Below are 16,877 nucleotides of genomic sequence, written 5' to 3'. Positions count from 1 at the left end.
GTAGCCTAGCATTCTCTGTGAGTGCATATAAAAACTTGGATGTGATCCTCATGGTGTCTGGAACCCTAGGACCGAATGGGGCAGACATAGGAGGATTACTAGGGCTTGCTGGTTGCCAGTTGAAAACAAAGCTTTGGGTTCGGGAAGAGACTGCCTCAAAGGAATAAGGTGGAGAATGACAGAGGAGGGCACTCAAGGCCCTCCCTCCTCTAACCTCCACACATACACACAGGTAAATGTGGAAGAAGGCTGAGAACTTGGTAATGGGTTAAAGTTGGAATAATTTAAAGAATGTTAGAAAAAGCCTATATTTTCATGAGCAAAGCATTAGGGATAATTCTGGTAAGGACTCAGAAAAGAACTTGAACAGATACAGAGATCCACAGCTAAGCACTGGGCCAAGCTCCCAGAGTCCAGTCAAAGAGAGGAGGGAGGGATTACATGAGCAAAGGGGTCAAGATCATGATGAGGAAACCCACAGAGACAGCTGACCTGAGCCAGTGGGAGCTCACTGATTGGACTGCTAGCTGGGGAACCTGCACAGGACTGAACTAGGCCCTCTGAATGTGGGTGACAGTTCTGTGGCTTGGGCAATTTTGTATGGCTGCAGGCAGTGGGACCAGGATTTATCTCTAGTGCATGAACTGACTTTTTGGAGTCCATTCCCTATGGAGAGATACCTTGCTCAGCTTCACTTTGGGGGAGGGGAGAGCATATCTCAACTTGATATGCCAGACTTTGTTGACTCCCCATAGGAGACCTTATCCTTACTGAGGAGTGGATGGGGGGTTGGGTGGGGGGAGCAGGAGGATGGGAGGGAGGAGGAACTGTGGTTGGTTTTTTTGTTTTTTTTGAGGCAGGGTTTCTCTGTGGCTTTGGAGCCTGTCCTGGAACTAGCTCTTGTAGACCAGGCTGGTCTCAAACTCACATAGATCTATCTGCCTCTGTCTCCCAAGTGCTGGAATGAAAAGCGTGCGCCACCACTGCCCAGCAATAAATAAATTTTTTAAAAAAGACAAAAAAGAGCTTCAGGGAAGTCAAGAGTTCATCATTTTTGCTTAAGTGTTTGCCAGGTCTCAGACACTATTTAGTTTCCTTTCTGCTACTGTAATTAAACACTCTAGCCAAAAGCAATTTAGAGGAGGACAGAATTTATTTCAGCGTCTAAGTTACAGTTCATCACTGAGAGAAGTCAAGGCAGGAACAAGCAAGGACTTGAATAAGAAACTATGGAGAGCTTGCTGGCTCATTTGTACCTTTCTGCTTAGCTACGTTTCTGATAATAGCATAAGACCACCTGTCTGGGGAATGGTGCCACCTATAGCAGACTGGGCCCTTATACATCAATTAACAATCAAGACAATTCCCCACAGATATACCAAAAAGTCAATCTGATCTAGGCAATCCCTTATTCAAGACTTCCTTCTCAGATGACTGTAGGCTTAACAAGCAACTCAGGTCGACCGTTAAAGCTAGCTAGGGCAGACAGAAATGAGGAACTACATTGGAAATCAGAATAAAGGCTATCCTTGTGAGATCTAAAAGTGTGAAACTATGTTGGAAAACAGAGGTAAAGGCCATCCTTGTGAGATCTCAGGCACAAATGAGGAACTATATGGGAAATCAGAGCAAAGATCACTTTGTTTATAGAATTCTAAAGACTAGCTTAACTTTGCCCATGCTCTGGAGTATTCTGAGAACTGTAAGGCATGTATACCTTGATTTTAAGTAGGCTGTTCACAGACTAGATAGCAATATCATGAGATAGAGCCACCACAGAAATAGCACTAGGGCAAATGCTCAGCAAAGCTATAAGGGCAGGGCCACCAGAAAGATCCCCAAACTGTAGAGCTACCAATGAGACTCCATTGTGGAAGAACTAAGGTAAAAGACTTAGGATTGCTGGTAAAAGCCCAACAAAGCTACGGAAGCAGGAGTGCTGCAGACGGTAAAGGCTCAAGCACCCACGAACACATCATTACTATCCTACAGTGCTCAGGGTGTGGGATATAGTATCAAAGAACACCATTTTTTAGCATTTAGACCAATGCTATTTTCTCTGATGAGCTTTGGACTTACTATGGACCAGCTACTTCTTTCTTCTTGCCTACCTCTCCCTTTTGGAATGCCTGCCCCACCACTATATTTTGGAAGTAAGGATCACAGCAGGAGAAAACAGGTCTCTGGTTGAAAACCTTGGAATGCCACCCATTTCTGATTTGGATGAGACTGAACTTGGACATTTCAGTTGATGCTGTACTGTGATTTCTTTCAGATCTGTGAGACTTTTTATAATGAAATCCTGTGGTCTGAACTCCTCCAAAATATACAATGACCCTTCTTCCTTCTTTCCTTAGTACCCCCAGAAGTTAGGATAACAGGCATGTACCACCATACCCCAGACATGTTGAAATTTAGTTAACAATAGAGCTATATTGAGAGGATGGAATGTTTAAGAGGTGGCAAGACTGGATTAAGGCTGTTACAACCAGGAGTGGGTCAGAAATCATCAAGAGTAGCTTTGTTAGAAGCGCAGGCCTTTTCTCTTGAGTGTTCAAGGATTCTGTCCTTGTTCCATTTTCTCTAAAATGCTCTTTCTCCATGTGATACCTTCTGCTGTATAAACTGTAGCCCCAAGGCTCCCCTCAGATGCAGCCCTTCGATCCTGGACTTTCCACACTGAGAATTGTAAATTAAAAATCTTCTCCAGTCTGTGGTAGTTACAGTAGTAAACCAATTAAGAGAGTTCCCTTCTCAGCAATGTAGTTCTATTGTTTCAGTTAGTCAGAAAAGACTTTTTTCCCCACACTCTTCCATTCAAGCAATCAGTAAGTTCTGAGAATGCCTCCTTTGAGGTATGGTCAGAATTCCACATTTTCCCCCCATCTCCAAGTCTACTTCCCCAGCCCAAGCCCCACAATGGTATATAGAGAGAGGGGGGAGGGAGAGATACACAGCTTATTGTGCCATTCTTCGGCTTCAAAGCAGCCAGAAGCTTCCATTCAAGTGTCTCATTGTCAGAAAGGCTTCGTTCTCATTTAGACCACTACCACTACCTCAGTACTTGTCCACAGTTGGCCTCTTACTGGCTCTACAACTCTTAGTATCCAGAGCACCTAACATAGTTCTCTTCCTTTGTCTCCTGTCTCTCCCACAGGAAAGTAAATCCCATGATCACTGCTGAAGTCTTGCAAGTGTTATACCTAAGATATTCAAACTGTTAAAAGAATGGCTCAGGGCTGGCAGGATGGCTCATTGGGTAAGTGCACTTACTGCCAAACTTGACAACCTGAATTCAATCCCTGCGACCCACATGGTACAAGGAGAGAACTGACTCCCACAAATTGCCCTCTGGCCTTCACACATATGTCATGAGGCATACACATGCCTCTACACACACACACACACACACACACACACACACACACACACACACACACACGTATGCATGCATGCACATGCACACACGAGGTGGGGGTTAGGAAAAAAATGGCTTATAAAAGTGTTGGATAACTCATCAATATAGTAAGGACAGATATAGGGCTGACCAGATGGCTCAATGGCTAAAATTGTTTGCAGCCAAAGCTTGAGGACCTGAGTTTGTTCTGGAACCTACACAGTGAAAGAAAAGAACTGATTCCTATACCAAGTTGTTTTTTTCTTTTAGGTTCCCAAATCATGACTTATTATTAGTTTTGAATGCTCAGTCTTAGCTTAGCTCTTTTCTAGCTAGTTCTCTTAACTTAAATTACCTGCTTCTCTTTATCTGCCTTCTGCCTCAGTGCTTTTTATTCTTTCCTTCTGTATATCTTACTTCCACTGCTTCTCTAAGTCTGCGGGTTGACTTCTGGCCCCAAGCGTACCCCTCAGTCTCTCCTCCTAGTGTTCAGCTCATTATTAGACCAGTCAGGTGCCTTAGACAGGCAAGGTGAAACAAATACAACTCATCTTTACAAATTAAACATGCATCCTTACATTGTTAAACAAATGTAGCATAAATAAAAGTAACACATCTTTATACAGTTAAAGTAATACTGTGCAGCATAAACAAATGTAACACATTTTTACCTAGTTAAAACAATATTCCACAACAGACTCCTGCAATTTATTTTGACCTCTACTTAGTATCTGAGTGTGTTTCCCCCCAAAAAAACCCACAAATAATTATATATGTAATATGAAGATATGTTTACCAACTAGGATATACTAAATGCACAACTATGAGGCGCTGGATTATAATCTAGAGCAGGAATGGGAAGGCAGAATAAATTCTTGACACACGCTTACAGCTTTCTTAGTTCCTTTAGCTTATTATAGCATCAGCAATAACAATGGGATTTTGCACCAGGAGATGCTGCTTCCTGATGCTCACCAGGTGCCAGGAATCTTTCACACAACTGGGCCTTGCCACAATCTAACTAGGAGACATTCTTTTTTTTTTTTTTTTTTCCCTTGGTTTTTCAAGACAGGATTTCTCTGTGTAGCTTTGCAGATCAGGCTGACCTCGAACTCAAAGAGATCCACCTGTCTCTGTCTCTTGAGTGCTGGGATTAAAGGCATGTACTAGCCACCAAAGGCCAGCTCTGGGAGACATAGATTAAAAAAGACTCACTTGAGACTCAGGTCACTATGCAGCATCCTATAAAATATGGAACTTAGCATAGGGGAGACTACACCCAAATGACAGGTCCCAGCAACTTGGCTATCAACTTTCGTGTGCTGGCTAGTCCCTCTGTCCTGAAATTCCACATGCTCATCACAACATAGGAATGGACAAGTGACTTGCTGTGCTGACAGAGCCTCTCACAAAGCACAAATCCACTGAAACTTAAGTTTTGTGGTACCAACTGTAGACAAAGAGCACTGATCTGAAGTTTGTCACAACTGTCATTAAACATTCTTCCTGCATATTTTATTTGAAATGCAAGTGTTCTCTTGAGAGGAGCAGCAGGAATCTGAAACAGGATTCCACATTTATTAGCACAGACCTGATAAAGTGACTATCTTCCATTCCTTTTTTTTTTTTTTTTAAGTATTAAAAGTGTGTGTCTGTGTGCATGCCTGAATGTATGGGGGCATATTTGCCTTGGCACACATGTAAAAGGCAGAGGTCAGCTTTGTAGAATTCTCTCCTTCTACCTATACATGGGCTTCAGGGGTCAAACACAAGTCACAAGACTTGTGCAACAAGCATCTTTACCCATTGACCAATGCTCTCCTCACCTAGTCACTTTTAACTTTGATTCTTTCTAAAGTGGCCTCCATGAGCATGTCAAGAGCTTTCAGTCTGCCCAAGGGCTTCTCCCACAACATAGACCTGGAAGGCCCAAGCATGACAAACATGACTCTGGCAGGCCTTGCCATTCCCCTAGTCCCTCTTCCTTGCTAAAAATCATTATATTATATTCCTAAAGCTAGCCACCAAGGTCTATTCCCTTATTTGGTCACTTTCTACCCCAGCTACCTAAGTATTGAAGTCCAGCAATCAAATGCCCTTTTTTGGCTGTCCTAATTAACATGTCCAATTAAAATTAAACACCTCATTCTAACAGGGGGTTTTCCCTCTTTTCCCTTTATAAACTATCATTTGCCTATAGGCTACTTCTGTCTCCTTTCTCCCTCCAGGACAAATATCCCTCTTCCCTTGCTCCTTTCTCCTTCTCCCTAGTCCTCTATCTCCTGTCTTTGTCTCTTATTCCTTGCCCTTTGTCTCTTTGGGGCAAATAAATCTCCTTTGTGCAGAGAACTTGGTCTTGGGGTGTCTCGTGCTGGCTGATACTTGTCCTCTCAGGCCTGTCTGTCAGAATTACCACAGAAAGCTGCCTTGTGAAGGATTAGTGCTTGTAGACTGAAAGGAACTTTGAGTCAAACAGAAATATAAAAAACACAGTCCTAATAAAATCTGGTGTCAGGCTATAGTGCAACCATGACAAGGTCGGCACAATGGGAAAAGGCTGACCCAATGGGGGCCAGACGAAGTACCACAGACAAAGCCAACTTGATACATTGTAACTACTGGGTCAATTCTGTTGTTTTTGGTGCAGGAGAGGAAACAGAAGAATAAAAGCTTCCTCTCATCTTAGTAAATTAAGCTTGAAGAGACACACACACAGGGATGCATGCAGCATGAGCTTCAGGCTATTCCTTGGGAAGGCTAAAGAACATGAAAACTGACCTCAGGCACTAGCCTTTCTAGGATGTAGTAAGTCAGCAGCATGCTGGATAAGGGCCCTTCTCTAGACCAAGGAAAAATGAAGGGTGTTGACTGTGTTCTTTGGTATTTACATGAAAAGTGATCTGACTAGGAAACCTCCCATATAGCTCATGGTCTCTGTCCACCCCTGGATTTGGTCTAAAAGCTGGGAGAAGAGGAAACACCATTCCTATATATTTCATGTATGCTTTCCCAGGGTCCAAGGTAGACCACTTGAACCTTTCATGAACACTGTCAAGAATCCTAGGGCTACAAGAAAAACAAGAGAAACTCCTACAAAATCCTTCATGTGCCCGGCATCTCTGCTGATCAGACAAAGCAAATTAATATCATTCCTCTTCCCACAGAGTACAGAGTTCCTATGTTAATTGTATCAATATTTACCTTTAAAAAAAATCACCCGGGCTGGAGAGATGGCTCAGAGGTTAAGAGCACCGACTGCGACTGCTCTTCCAGAGGTCCTAAGTTCAATTCCCAGCAACCACATGGTGGCTCACAACCATCGTTATGAGATCTGGTGCCCTCTTCTGGTGTGCAGAGATACATGGAAGCAGAATGTTGTATACATAATAAGTAAATAAAGTCTTTTTTAAAAAATCCCCCCCCCAAAAAAAATCACCCTTTGGCTGGGCGGTGGTGGTACACACCTTTAATCCTAGCACTCAGGAAGCAGAGGCAGATGGATCTCCATGAGTTCAAGGCAAGCCTGGTCTATAGAGCTAGTTCCAGGACAGCTAGGGCTGTTACACAGAGAATCCCTGTTTCAAAAACCCAAAATAAAAAAAATAAAAAAATAAAAAATCACCCTTTGACCAACACAGAACAAAATAGGGGCTTTTGATCTCAAAAATTGTTTCCATCTGAATTAGCTACAATGTTTTTTTTGGTTTTGTTTTTTAAAGCTGATGAGACCATATACAAAACATAATAGCCCACACAAACAAACAAAAACCAACAGGACAGTGCAACCTTCAGACAGAACTACTTCTACTAGTAACCCTTGGCATCCTCCAGCACTCCTAGGATAAGAAACAAATATTTTCTTGGGGACATTGCCTCAAATTCCAGGGTATATCTGTCTTAGACAGATCATGAGTTAGTCTAAATCAAGGGGAGGAGGCAGGAAATGTTTAATAATATTAGGAAAATAGCCTCAGATGGAGAGAGGCAGGGGAAGCTAAATTAAGTAGATGATTTGATGATTTTCCATGAACGTGTAAGTCAGCAAAAGAGAACCCAGACAGTAGTAAAGCCTAAACACTAATGGCCTAGAACAATTCATAACAGTTAATAATGCTATATGCTAAAAGAGTTCCACACTTAGCAGTTTTACATGGGAATTCTTCAAACTTTAAAAAAACAGACCATTTTGAAAGTATTTTAAATTGAGCCAGGTCTGGTGGCAGAGGCCTGTAATCCCAGCACTTGGAGGCTGAGCAAGAGGACCAAGAATTCAAGGTCATCCTTGACTATACAGAGAATTAGAGGACAAGCCTGAGCTACTTAAACTCTGTCACAAAGTAGTTTAAACTGCCTTATAGAGAGAAAGAGAGATCCATACCTCCTCCTCATTTTGCCCAGGCTGACCCCAAACTCCTGGGCTCAAGCACCTTCCTCTGCCTCAGCCCCATTGGCCACCATGCCTGGACAGAGAAAACTTTTAAATAAGCTATAGATAATGCTCAAACAACTGATAGAGACAGCAATAAATAAATAAACCCTTGGGGGTGCTGGAGAATTGGTTCAGTGTTAAAATCATGTACAAATCTTTCAGAGGATCTGATCAGTTCCCAACACCAGGTCAGGTTGCTCACAATCACCTATAACTCCAGCTACCAGAGATCCCTGCCTCTGGCCCTGGCACCTGCACTCATGTGCACACTCATGTAAATAAAAATACAACAAATTTTGATTAAACTGCTCACTATCCCAGTACTGCAAAAAAAAAAAGAAAGAAAATTATAGATGAACCTTATAAATAGTGACATGCAATTTCTAAATAAAATATCAATAAACCTCTATGTAACAATATTTATCCCCAAAATGGAATGATTCTATAATAAAAAAAAACTGTCACCTGTAATATTAAAGAGAAAAGCACTATAAACCTGCCACAAATGCTAAAAATGTCACTTAAAAAATCCAGCTACCATTTTTTTTATTAAAAAACATCACCAGCACACCTTGCTAAAATAACTAGCATGACACTTAATGACAAAAAACACCAAAAAGCATTATCAGTAAAGTCATGAAGGTACCCAGTATCATCCACAGTACTCGGCTGTCAGTAAAGTTATGAACTAGTCAAGGTGCCCAGGGTCACCCATAGTACTTGACTATCGTAAAATCATGAACTAGTCAATGGTACCCAGCATTACCCATAAGTACTTGACTCTCAATAAAGTCATGAACTACTCAAAGATGTCCAGAATCATCAACAGTACTTGGCTTTCTGTCTAGAAATACCATGAATCAGAAAAAACAAAGGAACAAGTAACATGAAAACTGGAAGACAAGGGGCAAAATTCTTACTACTTGCAGCTGTTCTGACAGAATACTCAGAAAATCAAAGGGAATCAATTGTAAAAACTATGAGAAATAATGTTATTAGTTATGACTAATACAATAAGAATACATGCTATGATAAAGGGACATACTTTCAACAACAAAACCAAATAATTAGTATAAAAAATGTATAGGAGAGGTCAGGAAGATGACTCATCCAGTAAAGACACTTGTCATTTGAGCCTGGAGAACTGAGTTCAACCCTAGATCCCACATAAAGATAGAGGAGAAAACAAATACCATGAAGTTTTCTTCTGATCTTTACATGGAACATGTACTTCCACACACATAGCACAAATACACACAAAATAATAAATATATAAAAAGAATGTATAGAATTTTTCTAAAGGAAACACATAGGTAAGGAGCAAAGACAAAAAACAGAATTTTAAGATAAAAGAATCAGTGGGACATTTCTGAGAATTTAGGAAATTTGAGTGCAGACTGGATATTATACATAGTTGATACATGGTACTATCACTACTACATTGTTTCAAATAAATTTTTTTTGTTCAAGTTATCCTAAAATATTTAAAAATAAAATTTGCAAGCTGGGTGATGATGGCACATGCCAGCACCAGGAGGCAGAGGCAGGCAGATCTCTGAGTTCGAGCTAGTTCCAGGATGGCCAGGGCTACACAGAAAAACTTGCCTCAAAAAAATCAATCAATTAATCAATTCATAGAATTTGCTTTAAAATAGTCTAGCCCCTACCCTGAAAAAAAAAATGCAGAGAAGAGGGATGACTCAATACTGTTAAACAGTAAAAGCTTAAAAGTGTGTGGTAGATACATAGTGAACCATTATATGTTTACTTCACTTTCATGTATCTGAAAGTATCCAAAGAACTAAGTTATAAAAGAAACAGGCAAGGTCAAAATGTGGTAATTATACACAGTCTTAGGGGCAGGTAACTTACAGTGATGGAGGTCATAATCGGTACTAATTCTTCAGTGCATACTTTGGCTTTACTTGTCAGTTATAAACACACCTTTTGGCCCAGCAATTCCACTTCTAGGAATTTATTCCATAGATACTCATTTATTCAATGAGCATTTTTGCCACCTACCATTTGACAGGCACTGTATTACAGAGGTGGAGAAAGCAACTAGCTCTTACTGCATTTCCATTCTTGCTGGGGAGGAGACAGGTAATGCAATTCAACAAGTATGCATGCAACTGTAACAATTATAATGTCAGGTAAATGATAAGGTAAACAGGGCAGGGCAGGGCAGGGCTGAGTGAAGCACCAGAATGTCTCATAAAGGCGACAGAAAGAAAGCAATGGAGTATTGCTCCATCCTGGCCTTCCTTTGTTATGCTTTATTCCCCTAAAGCCTCTGTTCATTCAGAGGATGTGGGCACCATTTGAATGCTCCTCTTTGTCCCACAATACAAATCAGGTCCTTTTAATACAAGGAAGGTGTCAGGGCAGTATTCCCACCCCCTGAACATTACTGTACATAGCAATTTGATTTTTTTCAAAGAAAGAACTTCTAAGTTATCTAAATTATATGCAAAGCATATAAATAAAAATGTATTTGAACTATCAAGGGTTTTTAATGCAAGTAAACTTTTCTTAAGAGAAAGAAAAGTGTCAGTTTTACGAAAGATTAATCATCTGCTAATTTTTAATTACATGTAATACATTTATTTTGTATGCATGTATGTGAGGTAGACTGCATGAAGGTCAAAAGCCAACTTTCGGGAGACAGTTCTCCCCTTCCACCATTAAGTTCCAAGGATGGACCTCAGGTCATTAGGGATGAGGACAGGAGCCTTTGCTGGGTAGGCAACCCCACCCACCCCTTGCTAGTTATTTATTTTATTTTATTTTATTTTTGTATTTTTTTTTCGAGTTAGGGTTTTTCTGTGGCTTTGGAGGCTGTCCTGGAACTAGCTCTTGTAGACCAGGCTGGTCTCGAACTCAGAGATCCGTCTGCCTCTGCCTCCCGAGTGCTGGGATGAAAGGTGGGATGAAAGGCGGGCGCCACCAACGCCCGGCGCTAGTTAATTTTATCCACATACAAAACAAAAACAGCCAGTTCTGGCCCTTCTGTAAGACTGAGAATCAATCTTACAATCAAGACTGACTTAAGAGATCTCTGTAGTTTAAGGTCATGATCTTTCACCACAGAGCTTCAAGCTCATTTTCTTTCTGTTTAGGTAAATGTTTTACATATACATAAGGAACACTCAATTGATGTAAAAAGAAATGACTGCTACAAACCTGTCTTGGGAATATTGCAAAGCAACATCTCTGATCCTGAACTACCAAGACTTCAAAACTGCCAAGAAAGATAATACTCTACAAATTGGCAAATTGTCATATTAAGAAACCATCAAATAAGGGAATATGTTATTTCAATTTTGAAATCGGCTTTACATAACTGTACTCTTCTCCATCCCAAAGGAAGGATGCAAAACTAACTAATCGACTAACCCCAGAAGACTTCAGGTCCTTACAAAGTGATTCTCAATGACCAGATTTCAAGTGCCTGGAGCCAGCTGCACAGCCAACCACCGGTTCCCTCCAACAGCTGAGGATGGATGCATCCATCCTTTCCCCTAGACACTACGAACTCGAAAGAGAGTCTGCGAACGCTGCTCTGAAATAGTTACTAGGATGAACTACCGAAGAGAAGGACCAAGCACCCGAAAATTTTCCAGACAGAGGAGAGCTGCTACTGAGCTCCGTTTGAGGTCAAGGGAAAGCAAGTGAAGTGGCTAACAGGGTCTGCAGTCCACCCTGCGTGGCCCTCTTGTTACACATGGCCTTCCTAACTCCTCGGGAGACTCTTCCAGGGCCAGTCAGGATTACTGAATCCCTAACTACTGCTGACCCGGTCGCTGAGTATCCCTGCGGGCTAATCTGATAAGGGTCCACAGGCTACAGTGTTGGGTGGGTTAGTGAGAAGCCCGTAGGGTACGGGTGGACGCCAGGCAAGCGAGGGTGGAAGGAGCGCTCCAGAGGCAAGCGCCTGGAGGAAAGAATGGGGTTGGACGGTCCCTGCGGGCCAGACGAGGGGAGGCAGCCAGAAGAAGGGTCGAAGAGGACGCCGGGAGGATGGGACGCTGTGATGCTCCCACAGCAGATCCCTGAAGGTGGGGGATTGGGAATACCTGCCCGCCAGGTGAGGGGCCCGTGAGTACCCGCGCCGCGTCTCACCTGCCCAGCGCCCGCTTCATGCCTGCGTCCGCTCCGCTGCGCGGCTCTGCCGGCCCCTTGCCCGCCAGACGCAGGTTCTGCTTCAAGCGGCAGTCGGCGTCCAGCGCCGCGGCGGCCGAGCCGGAGGAGGACGAGCCTGAGGCGGCGCAGCTCTCATGCTCCAAGGTGACTGGCTCGGTCCGCTTCCTCATCCCGCGGCCCTATCGGCCCGCAGTCCTCGGCGCCCCGACTTTGCCCGCCCGCCTGCCTGCCTGCGCAGCCCTGGCCGCAGTAGCCGCTGCTCACAGCCGTCAGAACCGGGAGCCAGGAGCCCACTGCCCGTCACATCCCCAGCCCCAGGCCGCGGCGTCCACTATGGACCAGCGCCGGAGGCCGGTCGGCCACCGCGGCCAATCAGCGCAAGGCTCCAGACAACTCCGCCCCCAGGCCACTCCCCCATCACCTCCTCTCCGATTCTGCGGGCAGCACGCCCAGCATCCACAGCGCCAACAACAGCCATCTTGGAGAAGGGCAGAAGAAGCTCAAGTTGCGGATCATTGTCAGGGCAGGGCTGATCTGAAGTGTCTCACCGCATTTACGTTGTGGATTACGGTCGGTTTGGGTTCTCAGGCCGAGTTGCTCTAGGTGCCAGGTGTCGTCTGCAGACCAACTCAGGCTTGCCCCATCTCAGTGGTCCAATGTTGAGGACGCAGGGAGTGCGACAGCCAGAAGGGGGTCCTTGAGGGCGCTGGCTCCACTTGCAGGGCCAAATAGGCGCCCTCCACTCCCTCTCTGGAGCGTTTGGCTCCCCTAATACGCGAGAACCCCCAGATATTCGGATTAAAGGCGTGCGCCACCACCACCCCGCGGACCCCCAGATATTCTTAAGGTTTGTTGTACTCAACAAAAAGCTTTAACTTAAAATAGAAGAAAAAAAAAAGAGCACGCTCTCCTGTAGCTATTGTATCATTTAAAACAAGTTTATATTTACTTCTTGTTCTTTGGCTGAATGTAAGAAAATGAACTGCCTGTGTATGCTTTGAAATCTCTATTAAAATTTGGATCTTCACGGCCGGGCGTTGGTGGCTCGTGCCACTCAGGAGACAGAGGCAGGTGGATCTCTGTGAGTTCGCGACCAGCCTGGTCTACAGAAAGAGTTCCAGGACAGCCTCCAAAGCAATACAGAGAAACCCCTGTCTCGAAAAAACAAAAACAATTTTTTTAAAAAAAGGGGTCTTCACAAAAACAATTAGAAATGGTGGAGGCCAGGAAGTCCGTTTCAAAGATGGATTTGTACGAATGAGACCCGAAATTAATAATTCAACCCACCCCGGGAAAAAATGGAAAGGACACTTTCATGAATGTAGCTTTTTATAGTTTTTTCCTTTGTTTGATATGGTAACATTAATTTCACTTATGACCTACAACCGAGAGATACATAGTTGCCTTCTTATTTCAAAGTTATTTTGTAATTTCAACATGTGTGTCAATCAATTTGAAAACTATTGGCAACTGCTAAAGATTAAATAGGAATTTAGAAATGTAAGAGGTCATGTTGTTGGATTTGTAATGATATTTTGAAGTTGCCCAAGAATTTCTTTGACTTTTTTTATACCATGTGAATATCTATAGTCTTTAAAACATCAAAAACAGTACTATAGATTTGAAGATTCAAAAAGCAAATAAAACACTTAAAAATAGTTTTTACCTATCAGTCTTAAAATCTTTATAGAAAAACAACAGAGCAGATAGACCTCGTAGGACATGCCTGAAGTTATTTCAAAGGCTGATATCAGGGGGTTGTAGGTTGCAGGACAACCAGGCAATTTAGTGGACCCTGCTTCAAAATAAGAGAAATAAAAAGAGCTGGATATAGCTCAGTGGTAGCTCTTCCTTAGTGTACCAGATGATCATTTACCATTCCATTACCTGAGGTTCCATTACCCAGAGTGGGGGTGGGGGAAAGAACTGGAGGGAGGAGACAGAAAGAGGGCATGGGGAGTGGCTAGACTTTGTCCTTATGATCCTCATCTCCTGGTCTCCTAGTGTTTAACCACACTACCACACTGGATAAGCCCACACTATCTCTGAGTCATATCCTTCCTGGAACTAAGGCTCTTTATGTAAAGGTCTACTTTGCTGACCTCTAATAGGCATCCAACTCTCCTTCTACTTCATCTTTATCTATAGCCTTTCCTTCCTGAGGAATGAGAACTCCATCCTTGCCCTTCTTGGAGTCAAGACTCTGGGCTCAACCTTGATTTTTTTTCCTTGCTTACATCACACCACACCAGTCATCAAGTTCTGTGTCAGCCCTCTATTCAAAATCTAGTATCTAAGCCATCTTCTCTACCAGTCCCCACCCTGGACCAAGCAGCCATCATTCCTCACTTGGATTATTTTAGGTTATATACAAAACAGTAATCTGCCTGACAGAGCTCCAGCCCCACCCTCAGGCACCAACCTCTCCCAGGATCACTGCCTCCCTGCTGGTCCTTCACAATGTCACTTAATCCCTCCCTAAGACTTTGGTATTTTGATTCTTACCAGAAGCTCTACCTCCCTAAAGCCCACATCTACAAAGTTACTCCCCTCTGAGAACTATGTTTGCTGAACACTAACACAGAACCCTCAGACTCTCTTGTCTTTGCTGTGTTCACCTTCCTTGGTTTATTCGTTAGTGCTTATCACCCAAACACCTGACACTGATATATCTTTATCTGTATTGGTGTTTTCCACACTGCAAGATAGACTCCAGAAGGGACCTTGTTTACTGCAGTATCTTCAATATCTGGACCAATGCTTGGCTCCTAGTACATACTTCATAAATATTTGCTGAAGGGAAGATTGAATCATTGAGACTGCTCACAGGTATACCACTGTTCTCATTTTAAAAGAAATCTAAAGGTCAATAAAGGACTTGCCTCTTGGCTGAACCTGAAAAGATGCATGGCTGAGAAGGTTTGTAACTACTAGCCTGTGCCTCACAATCCTACAGCAGTATAACTAGGTGTTTAATAAACATTAAACTAAGTATCCCTAATAGAGAAAAAAGGACAACCCTATTTTCTTAGCTACCTACCTACCTTCCTACCTATTATTTTTTGATACAGGGTCTCACATTCGAGCCCAGGTTGGCCTAGAAATCTCTGGAATGCTCTTACTTCAGCATCTGGAATGATAGAATCACAGGCACGAGCCACACCTTGACAAGTAGTTGCTTTTTAAAGTGGGGTATTCCCATACCCATTTTGCAGATAATGTATGTCCTTGTTAAATTGGGAGCTGTAGGCTCACAGATCAGACCACACTCCCAGCTGTCTCCCTCCCTCTCTCCAGGATCAGCTATAGGAATATGACAGGCCCATGCTGTGACTATAAAGTCACAAAAGGCAGAATCTTGCCTCCTTCCCCAGCTGACCCAGAAACAGAGACAAACTGACTTCAAGCAGCCAGCATGTATTATGGGCTGCTGTTCATGCTTACTGCCTTCTGGCTTTGGATCACATCCCTCTGAAACTTTTTAGAGAGGACTGCTATTTAGTTTGGTGGAACTGAAGTGTCTGTCTTCAGAATCCCACCATACTTGTATGGAGCATTAAGTACCAAAGCTTCACCTGAAGGACAGTTTGTCTCAGCACTTCTCTTTGAACCACCTCTCTCAACAGTGTCCAGTTACCCTAGCAATCTTGTTATCTACTTTTGCAAAAGAACAAAAGAAAAACCACTATTGCTTTCTAGAAATTAATGCTGCTTTAAAAAAAAACCAACAGCTAAATAGTGAGGCAAGGTGGCACACACCTTCAATTCTGGCACCCAGGAGACAGAGGCAGGTGGATCTCTGTGAGTTTGAGGTAGGCCTGGTCTACAGAGTGAGACCCTGTCTCAAAACAAAAGATGTTAAGTAAAGCAAGTGGTTTTTATCTTGGATTATGTAAGATTAGGCAATCTCCCATAATCATGTAATTGAATGTGCCATAGTTTTTGAAAATTTGACACAAACCTAATCATACCTGGGAAGAGGGAATCTTAAGGAATTGCCTCCATTAGGTTGGCCAATCTGTGGGGCATTTTCTTATTTATTAACATGGGAAGGCCAAGACCCCTAAGGGGAATGTCACCCCAGGCTGTTGGTCCTGGGTAAAGCAAGATGAGAGTTCACAATGAGAAGCCAATGAGCAGCCTTCTCTCAAGGATTCTGCTTGAGTCCCTGTCCTGAATTCCCTTCCTGGTAGACTACAATTGTATACCAAAACTAACCCTTTCCTTCCCCATTGTGTTTTATCACCACAAAAGAAGGCAAATCAAAACAAGACTACACACACATTTGTTTTTTTTTAATGGGCTCCTATGGGACAGTGGTGGCACACTCCTTTAATTGCCTTTAATCCCAGCACTTTGGAGGCAGAGACAGGTGGATCTTTGTGTGTTCAAGGCCAGCCTGGTCTACAGAGCAAGTTCCAGGACAGCCAGGGCTGTTACACAAAGAAACCCTGTCTTGGAAAAACAAGCAAACAAAAATAATAACAGATAGGCTCTATTTTTTTTTTTTTTTTTTTGCCTTCGAGACAGGGTTTCTGTGGCTTTGGAGGCTGTCCTGGAACTTGCTCTGTAGACCAGGCTGGTCTTGAACTCACAGAGATCCACCTGCCTCTGCCTCCCGAGTGCTGGGATGAAAGGCGTGTGCCACCACCGCCTGGCAAGATAGGCTCCTTTAGAATTCTTGGACCGAAGTAATCTGCTTTCCTCAGCCACAGAAGTGCTGGGATTGCAGGCATCCGACTACAGTAGTATGTCCAATTTTGAATTATTATCCGTGACATTTTCCAGTTTGCAAATATTTTTTTAAATTACTTTAAAATCAAAGAGTGTCAGAGATGATAGTGCAAAGCATAGAAAACAGGTTTTAATTATCTTATGAGCTGTGTGACCTTCATTATACTAACTGTT

The 16,877-nt window shown here is 43.0% G+C and overlaps 1 protein-coding gene across 1 annotated transcript in view; it reads right to left on the bottom strand.

Annotated features, from left to right (window-relative positions):
• Positions 1–12,319, bottom strand: part of Abhd12 (abhydrolase domain containing 12, lysophospholipase) — a 77,695-nt gene extending 65,376 nt beyond the window's left edge. The window contains exon 1 of the mRNA XM_027421557.2: positions 11,949–12,319. Coding sequence (XP_027277358.1) covers positions 11,949–12,139 — 191 coding nt within the window. The 5' untranslated portion in view covers positions 12,140–12,319. The remainder of the gene's footprint in view (positions 1–11,948) is intronic.
• Positions 12,320–16,877: the final 4,558 nt, after the last annotated feature.

This window comes from Cricetulus griseus, chromosome 6 (assembly GCF_003668045.3).
Source record: "Cricetulus griseus strain 17A/GY chromosome 6, alternate assembly CriGri-PICRH-1.0, whole genome shotgun sequence".
In the NCBI taxonomy this organism is placed as follows: domain Eukaryota; kingdom Metazoa; phylum Chordata; class Mammalia; order Rodentia; family Cricetidae; genus Cricetulus; species Cricetulus griseus.
Note: the sequence above shows the minus strand (reverse complement) of the source record. Positions and strands in the feature narration are given on the sequence as shown.